Here is a 9,503-nt window from a genome sequence, read left to right as displayed (position 1 = left end):
TTCACTATCTAGAGATATGTTTTCACGTATTCTACGACACATTCAAGCCCAAAAGACCGGGTGACCTCTATGGAGAGATTTCGAAAACTAAAAGACCACGCTCTATTCGTGGACAGCAAGGATATTCTAACAAAGACCACATCCTGCAAGTGAAGGTTCCTTATACTGAATAACAGAACCTTATGGAACATCATCCATCAGCTCACGAATACCTGGGGTCATTCTAACCCGCGAGCGTGCCCGCAGTAGCCGAATGCTGTACCACACCACCATGATGGCTTAACTCACATGTAGCTAGTATAGCATCACAAATATTTACACGTGTAGGTTATATCTTGCAACCCGGTTTGACTAGTTTATTTAGATAACGACTCCTAAGATGAAAAGCCTATGCGCTCTGTGGCATTTCCCCCACAGTTTTGTACAAAGCCTCTCTTACACAAGATACGAAGGTTGCGTAATAAGTTGGAGGGGGTAGATGTCGTTTCACGTATATCCGTTCATACTGTTCCTGATACTTCCACATAAACTGCTCTTCTGAAAGCTCACTCCCAGATACCAGCCAAAGTACTTATTTAATGTACACCTGCCTGGATAAAACCTTTTGCAGGAGGCCGAGTTCACAACTGAGGAAAAGATACACATAAATATTGTTTGATGGGGAAACTGCTTTGGATTTTGAAGTAAAATGGTCCGTCGTTAGGTGGACTCCCACAACCAACACTTCAGACATTAATACAGCGGGATAATGGAGTTTCCGAAACTCCTTTGTCAAAGCCGATAGTATTCACCGTTCAAATGGGAGCACATTTAGCCCTTCCTTCGAAGTGGAGACATCATGGGGATGGACGCTTTCTGACCTTTGCAGAAAGTTCCTTGACGTAAGGGGTTTATAATAAATCATGAATGAGAGAGATGCCTTTCGCTGTCTTTTTGAACAGACTCTTCTTGGAAAATCTCTCAAAATAACTTAACGTCCGTTATCGATTTTGATTACTTTCAGATCCCCACTGCCAACAGCTTGTCAATGGATGCAATTCATCACAATGCACCAGTTGGGACGTCAGTACGACGAAAATACTCCCTGTCACCACGACACAGTCCACCCATCGATTCAGACCATACATCAGCACGACCACGAAGAGACCAAGCACGATTGCTAGACAGCAGGTTATCCATTCTAGTCAAAGTTCTACAACTGAGCATTCTTCTACAACCCTGACCTCCAAACTGTACAAAAATGATCCTGGGATGACGACTCATCAACAGCTCATCTATAGTGATTCAGCTTCCCCTTCTTACCAGCACTCCGCAACTCCGGTCTCCGAAATAGGAACACAGGCGTATCAAGAAGACCTTTACATTGACCTTGTTCCTACGACCAAACCTTTCACGGAAATTTCGAGCTCTGAACTAGATTTTCAGAATTCAGTAGAAGCAACTCATGAAGTAATGGGTGGATTCGGAGCCACAGCGCAAGCGGCTGTGAACAGTTTGCACCAGAATCACTCGAGATCTGTAAGTTTGCTTCAGAAATTTAGTGGGTGCATCTCCTTGGTTGCTGGCTGCAACGACTGAAGCCCATTCCTGATAAACGCTCAATTATGGGTACTCTGAAATTCAGTGCATGTTCTCTTCAGGACTTATGTTGATCTATGGCTGAATTCACTAAGTGAATTCGCTTATCTTGAGCTTACATGGATCAAAAGATTTAAAGATAAGGGACAAAAAATTGCGCATTTTCCTTGCTTTCAAGAAATAGATGGCTGTCTTTAGAAGGCTTTTTGATGGGTGATATCCGGCCAGGTTTATGTGTGCTAGGCCCAGTGACCAAACTGAGGCACATAGCTTGGTTCCTGTTCAGTAACTGTTGGAGATTCTCTTCCTCAACAGAGTCGCTAAAATGTATTATTTCAGTCTGTGTTCTCCATACATTGTCGAGTGACGTATCACCAGATTATGGTCGGCCTTTAAGTCAACTTTCTGTTTCGTTAGACATTTCTTATTATCGTTTATTTTTGAAGAGCATGGTCACACATAAAAAGGGAATGCAAGCGATGAATGCGAAAGAGTAACAGAACATGGCAGAAAAGAGAGAAACGTCTCATCCGAACTCATACCAAGAACAGTTCCAGTCTTATGAGATGAATCCCAAAGTATGTAATGATTTTGGTATGGGAACACGCGTCTAAAGACCAACAACCGAATAGGGGGCAAACAATGCTGAATGCTCTTCGAGGCGCGGTCAGTACTATCAAGTACTACCAGCCATGACTCTCACATCAGGCAAAATTTTTCCGTCCTGGTGTGAGATCAAATGGCAAAAATATACATTCAACGCCATGTGCTACGCATAAAAGTGTCATAAGTACGCAGAGAACCCAAAATGGCAAGCAAACACAAGGCACTGAGTGCGACCTTAGGAAGTCTCGGTCCAATAACAGCCTTAGCGGATTGAGGAATGCAGATCCCTTGATAAGAGATGATCATTGGTTGGTGAACCAAAAAGTCGACATCACAACCTACAAAGCAAGTCGATCCATAAGAATCAGCCACTGATGACTGTGAATTTCAGACTCCCATTTTTTTCTCCTAAAGGCGCCGGCTACACCTTAAAAAACAAATAAAAAATTGTGGTTTTTCTGGTTTGGGTATGGTGGAATCACTTGCAAACCTCCGTGGTTGTGTTCCCAAAAATTAAGTTAACTTGTCGTCTCTGCCAATGCATTCCGCCAGGCTGCACGTCACTGGATATACTTGATTATATGCTTCCAGTAGCATTAAATGGATCTTCTATCTAATGGCCAGAAACAAATTTAAAATTCCACATACTGGACAGGGATGCGCGTCCATTCAAACAGCTTCCCATACAAAGAGACGATAGGTGTTCTGAGTTTAGTTTTACGCTATATGTTGCACATGTGATAACCAATCAAGCTTATAGCGGGTGTGACTCAGTGTAACAGTACGGTCGTCGGTCCCTATCTCAGGAAATGTTTGGNGCTCTTCGAATAATTTCCTTTGAAAGGGTTAAACACCCTGAATGGCAGCAATGTAGTTTGGGTCCTCATCAAAAGGCGGGTTTGATTTCGTTCTGTAAGGTCTAGTGGAAACAAAATCTCACAGACCGGTTCTGGTCCGTAAGAACTCACATACATGCAAATAAACTGCCTTTGTGTCCAGTCAGCAATTAGGCATAGGGACATACCGGCGCACCGGCTTGAAAGAAATTTGATCGGTTTGGAAACTGCTTGTTATCCACTCTGATGGTCCGTCTCCACAATCTGTCTTAAAGACAGTTAGATGAACCAGCGCGTCAGAAACCTTACCACCGTCCAGAATGGACAAGTGGAAGCATGAGGTCAACATACCCCTCAAAGTAATGTCCATCTGAGAGGAGCTTTTCTATGCTTTTCGTATTTTACGAGGAGTCCTTTTACGCTGTCGGCGACATCGATACGTTGTATCCCAAGCTGTCCCTAAATACAGCGTATCCCTTATTAAAAGCTAACTGTATAGATTTGTTCTAATTTTCCAGGAAAACCGTGCAGGTTTATACACATCACTGGCTATTCTGCTTACGCTGTGCGCACTGCTGAGTATGTATGCCATCGTGCGTCGGTGGAGGCGAAAAAGTTGGTGAGTTGCAATAGTTCTTGTCTAGCTCTATTGGAGATTGGTTTTTAGGACGTCAATTATTCCCTCCCTCTGAATATTTCACCTGAACCAAAGAGCTATTACTAAATGTCCAAACTGCTTAGACCACAACGAAGCCAATCGCTCATAATTGCGCTGCTGTCACTAGGAATCATCCCATAGCTAATGATACAAAGATAATGAAGAACCACAGATATTTCGTTTGGTAGGTACTAGAAATTCAAAGCGGTTGATTCAACATATTCTTAACCGTTTAAGAATACACTTCAGATCCATCCCCGCGTTGCCCCTATTAGTGCACCGTTGACGATGGCCATAATACAAATCAGAAGGTGTACGCACTAAAAGAAGTTTCTAACTGTAAGTGACAGTAGTTTACAGAAACCATTTGCAGCATGTATAAAATAAGGGACAATATAAAATGTGGAGCGATGCGAGAGTCCCTTGGTGAAAGTCCGGACAGTGAAAACGTGTTCTCCGCAGTATAGCTGCTACACGTGTTCCATAATTGTCCGTGGACTTGGAGTGTTAGGTTGATTCCTTGATCCCTGCGCGCGCGAGTGTTTTGACTGTGTTCGGTTTCCTTATATGTAGGTCCGTTTGCGTTACGTGGGCGCGTCAGCACATGAGTAGTTGCTACGCTCACTAGACGGTGCAGACAATCGAAGCCTGATGAGTCACGTTAATGTGACGTGGTTGTGGGCATGAAAAACAGACAAGCCCCGTGATCCAGTGAGCGACTGTGAGCTGAACGGTCATGTGGGTGACTTGATGACTACACCCCCTAGCCCAGTTGGCCAAAATGCTACGAATAGGAAGCCCAACTCGATTGTCCATGGGTCATCCGAGTTTCTATATAGCACTTCGTCTTTTTATGGTTGAAATACCTTTCTTCCGTATATTATACAATATTTTGCGTAATCTGCGTACTCGTTGATCACAATACCGCTAAACAACTGCTTGTTATTCCACTGCATCATTCATCTTGTCGACGGGTTGCTTATCTTAATTCTGTCCAGTGAGTTGAACAACAAAAAATGCCTGTGCGAACCTGAACCAAACAAACTACTAATTTTGCGACCAGTGCACCGTAGAACTTTCAGGATACGTAGGCCATATCCTACGGTAGGATGACTCGGAATCGATCGAGTTCATTGGTACAAGTATCAGGTCGGTTGAGCAGGGACGTACGCGCATATTAACATTAAGATGTCATAAATTTTCTAGTCGCCCTAGAACACTTTAAGAAGAGCGGAGCTGTTACTGAATTACCCGAAAACCACTTTTGTGTATTAAGCCTGACGCCCAGTACCATTAAATTACTCGTCTTCGGGTGAAATCCCTCAGTGAACCTTTACCCAAGCTATCCGTTGAAGTGCGGATTAAATAGTGACTCTCGAAACTTTCTGGAAACGCCGCATATTTAAAACGGAAAACGTTACTGTCAACACTTTTGGTTTCGCTTGCTTTGTCCACAGAAACTACCGTAAGTGTGGCAGGGTATTTCACCTTTTCATCAAAGACTACGGGTGTAAGTATATCTTGTGCCATAATAATTTCAGATATTTTATGGTATGCTATTTTAGATCTACCAATCTGTCTCCTGCAGTAGAAACATTCACGGGTTAGTCAGAGCTATAGAGTATGTATCCACAATTTATCGGAGGCTACCTCGTTGGTTTGGAAGTCTCCCTTATCGAGGCCCCCTTATCAAGACACGACGTCCGCATTAGCACCACAAAAGGGCATGGTGAATCTCGTGAAGCAGATTTCGGAATCCGGTGACAGCCAAACGTATGAAATTTTACACGAAGGAGGAAATTACTACGCTTGATTTGTGTATACCATTAAGAAGTGATTTAAATTTCCAAAGATTTATACAAGAGAACAATCACGCTAGAGATTCGCTGTTAGCGATTCTAACGACGGATACAGTTTACATACTGGGTTACCCACTTACCCTCTCCAATAATATGGAGAAAACCCATGCAATAGGAAAGGTTTAGGATGAAGCCTTGTCGGAGTTGACTATAAACTCACACCAAAATTGCCTCATGTGCTACTTACGATGGTTCGGAATGTTGTATCACTCGATGTGCAGATACGGATAACCCATCTCCTTGTTGGCATAAGAAGGGCAGACGATGCATCGTCCATCAGTTCTCCACAAAAGTCGTTTTCGGTACATCGCATCGTCATCACACTAGACGTATTTTCTTCAAACTGGGTAGCAGAGAACTTTGTGCATGTTTACCTAGAAAAGGGGGTTCGACACTAGATAGAAAAATCTGCGGACGACACCGTAGACAACAACCACACCAGCTGCGGACAGCCGCACAAACTAAACCTTTTGTAGTCATTCCTCATAAGAACTTTTTTACTCTAGTATTAGATACGACAATACTTACTTACCAGAATATTTCGTAAAAGATTCTCTGTTAGGTTAAAACCTGCTCGATACCGGTTTCCCGAACGCTGCATTAGGATTCCTGACCCAAGGGAAGCTCTGAACTACGATGGTCAAGACCTATTTTCCACAAACTAGTTGTCACTTGCTTGTGAACATTTTATTTGTAGTTCTAAAAGAAATTCAGCGGAGGTTGGATCCAATCCCTTAGGATAGTTGACCTGCGATGAACCGTGATAAAAGTAATTTTAGCCATAGGAAATAAAAGGACAGACTTATCATTGATGCCATATTAGAATCAGAAACATGATTTTTGGTCCCCGAAAGCCCATCTGGACCATTTTATGAGCCATCTTTAAACAATCGGAGACGCACTGACTTTTTAACGCGAATATTTCGGCAGCATGCAGGTACATTTGACTGCAAAAAGTAATCGAATGTACTTATCCGTGCAGTGGGTAGGTTGTAAGTTCAGCTGATGTGCTGATGATTCTCTGTAACTTATAAGCAGATGTGACGAACTTTGCAATAGTTCATCCAAGCAACAGCTCATCATGCTGAAGCCACTCACTGATTTCACAGCCTATGGTATCCGGGCGCCTTCCGTTTTCTCATTTTGCCTCAAACTGTTGTGTTGATCTTTTATAGCGAGTTATAAGGCTCCTGGTGACACTTTACCATGATTATTCATATGGTCCACAGCTCGCTGCAACTTTTTGGATTCGCGGTGGCATATTTTTCCATTTAGGTCTATCTTGGATTGTGAGTCCATATTTTATGCTGATCGACCCGCTTAATCTTTGACTGGACAAGCTACATAATTTTGTAACCGTGTCCTTCGACACGTTCCTGAGATATTTTGCGTGCCTGACGTGAAGGTCTTAAATACTGAACGTATTTACAATGGGCCTTCAGCTCGTCCTCAAGAGAATGAAGAAGAGTTACAAATGCATCTGTTGCCGTTTTTTGGTGAAATTATAGAATGAGTCTTGTGAGATTGGCCGGAATAGTAGTTCTTTATCAACTTTGTCTAAGGTCGCCGCAGTTCGCTAAGTTTGATTACTACCTCAGCCATCTAAAAGGCGGAAACTTCTTGAAAATAACACATCAGTCTGTGATTGGCTGACAGTTAAAAGCCGCACAGACGCCAATTAAGAGTACGCTGCGAGATCAAACTTTACGCTTAACAGAACGTTTAAAACTCGTCGATGGAGCACTGAGTGCTATGCGGTTGATATTTCATTTGTTTGGTTACATTGATAGTGAGGGGAGATGACAGCTCATCGCTTGCAGGCTGCATGGTTTGCCACGAGATGCCGGGCGCAGTCCAGCTCCATATTTTCCTTACCTGTCTGATGGGCACAGTGTGTTTTGTGAGTGAATTTCCGGGACTGGTGACTCAAGGAAATCACCACACTTGATTACGGTGCATGGGAAAAATCTAGTTCTAAAATTTTGAAAAAGTGAGTACAAACATAGTCGCGCTTCAAGAATAAACCTATGTTGGGAGGACGAAGCTACTTTCCAGCTTTAGCACCACCGTTGTTTTTATGTCACATCTCAAGGCGCAATTTGACATAAACCGGTATTGAAGACCATTGGGAAAATATAACATTTTTCGGAATACTGCAGTGGTAAATCTCACTGAATATTATTCACCATTGTGTAAACTTACGTATACGAATCCACGATCACTTTCCCCCCAACAGGTTGCGAGACGGTAAACCGACAGATGAGCCTGAACAACAACTACTCCTCATACAATATACCTCAAACTTGTCCAGCATCAGTACATCCCAGGAATAGTCGGACGCCCTATCTCTTACATCACGTGCACAGACGGAGATTCGATGCAGCCCTTGATTAGAAATACAAACTGAGGACTGATGACCTTGGTCATCAGAAAGAAGCTGTGCTTTTTTATTCTTGGATTTCTTAACTCAAAAATTCACGATGCAAATTCCGTTTTTGTGACCATGGAAACATTTTGAAACTGATGTGGTTTGGCATGCTTTAAGAGGTGTGTTGAGCGTACTGTGTTTAAACAGAAATCATAAGGTGCCTGAAAGGAGTGCACGACCGCTTCCAACCAAGTGTTTGTAAACTTTGAGAATGTTGGGAATAGATTGCTCTTCCTTGTGGAGCTTCAACAGACTTGTTTTCTGGCTTCCACTTTAATGGTTATTAGTAAAAACGCCACACTGCCCCCCTGATGAGAGACATTATGATCTGCCGGTAGGATTTGAAGAACTGTATTTGAATAGAGAAGTCTAGTGTCAATAAAAGGAAAAATCCTTATTGAGGAGCTAGGAAATACTCACTGAAATATATCTGGGCTTCATAGTGCACGACACTGTGGTGAACATTGACTCTATTCTATTCATTCTGTTTAGTGTATTTTTGTATGCCTTTGTTTTACGATGCGATTGATCGTACGCCCGCGATATTCGAGAACATACGATATTCATTCGTCCATATTCGGACTTCTATACTACGCGTACATTCGGTAGTTAAGATACCTACCACTATTCTAATTATCAAATTTGGCGTCGCGATCCGGACTTTTTTCTCTTCATCACAATGTTACCTGAATTGGAATCGCTCAGTGTAAATTCAACTGCACGGGAGGTGAAGTGTTATTTGAAACGCTTCAGCATTTGGTGTCTTACCAAGCCGGATCTGGATGATAAAAAGAAGACAGCTTAATTCCTGCACTACATTGGGAAGGATGCTTATGCTCTTGTGGAGAATTTATCTTTCCCTCCGGCGCCGATCGATTGCACATTCGATGTTCTAAAGAACTTAATTCTCAGTCATTTTAAGCCTATTTTGTGGCCGCAGAGAGAGCGAAATTCAAATCGCTTATTCGACCCGAATCTCAGAGTATTCGTGATTTTGTCCTCCAACTGCAAACACAGGCTGCAAAATGTGACTACGGCCAACAACTTGAAAGCCAACTGAGTGATCGCCTCATTGCCGGAATTAATCTTCCAGATCTACAACAAAAGCTCCTAGTACAGACTGATCAACGCTTCATATCGATCAGAAAAATTTGCGAGCAATACCAGGATGTTAAAGAAGTAACCAAATGCAACGAGACCGTTTTATTTAATGCACTAAAGTCGAAAGGGCTGGAAGGTCGCCCACACGGTAAATTTGAAACCAATATGCGTTATCATAACAAAAACAACCAACTGAATTCGAACATTCAAAATCGTCAAATACGCCAACCAAAAAAAGTTCTTGGCAAATGTGCTTCGTGTGGACAGGACCACTCCAGATATACTTGCATACATTGCCAATCAAAATGTTTTTCGTGTGGTAAGATTGGGCATATTCAGAATGTATGTAAGTCCAAAAGAGTTTGTAGACTGACTGTCGACTCAAATTCTGATATCAAACCTTTGACTGATAACATCTCATCCATGTCTTTATCTGT

The 9,503-nt window shown here is 42.5% G+C and overlaps 1 protein-coding gene across 1 annotated transcript in view; it reads left to right on the top strand.

Moving 5' to 3' along the window:
* The window catches only part of T265_13863 (hypothetical protein), a gene marked incomplete at both ends in the record, with an annotated part of 33,695 nt that overhangs the window by 21,546 nt on the left and 2,646 nt on the right, over positions 1–9,503 (top strand). Inside the window, 5 exon segments of the mRNA XM_009170906.1 lie at positions 1,004–1,518; positions 3,539–3,599; positions 8,458–8,669; positions 8,792–8,876; positions 8,888–9,412. Coding sequence (XP_009169170.1) covers positions 1,004–1,518; positions 3,539–3,599; positions 8,458–8,669; positions 8,792–8,876; positions 8,888–9,412 — 1,398 coding nt within the window.

The sequence above is a fragment of the Opisthorchis viverrini genome (assembly GCF_000715545.1).
Source record: "Opisthorchis viverrini unplaced genomic scaffold opera_v5_114, whole genome shotgun sequence".
Taxonomy (NCBI): domain Eukaryota; kingdom Metazoa; phylum Platyhelminthes; class Trematoda; order Opisthorchiida; family Opisthorchiidae; genus Opisthorchis; species Opisthorchis viverrini.
The sequence above is the reverse complement of the archived record's forward strand: the minus strand, read 5'-3'. Positions and strand labels throughout refer to the sequence as shown.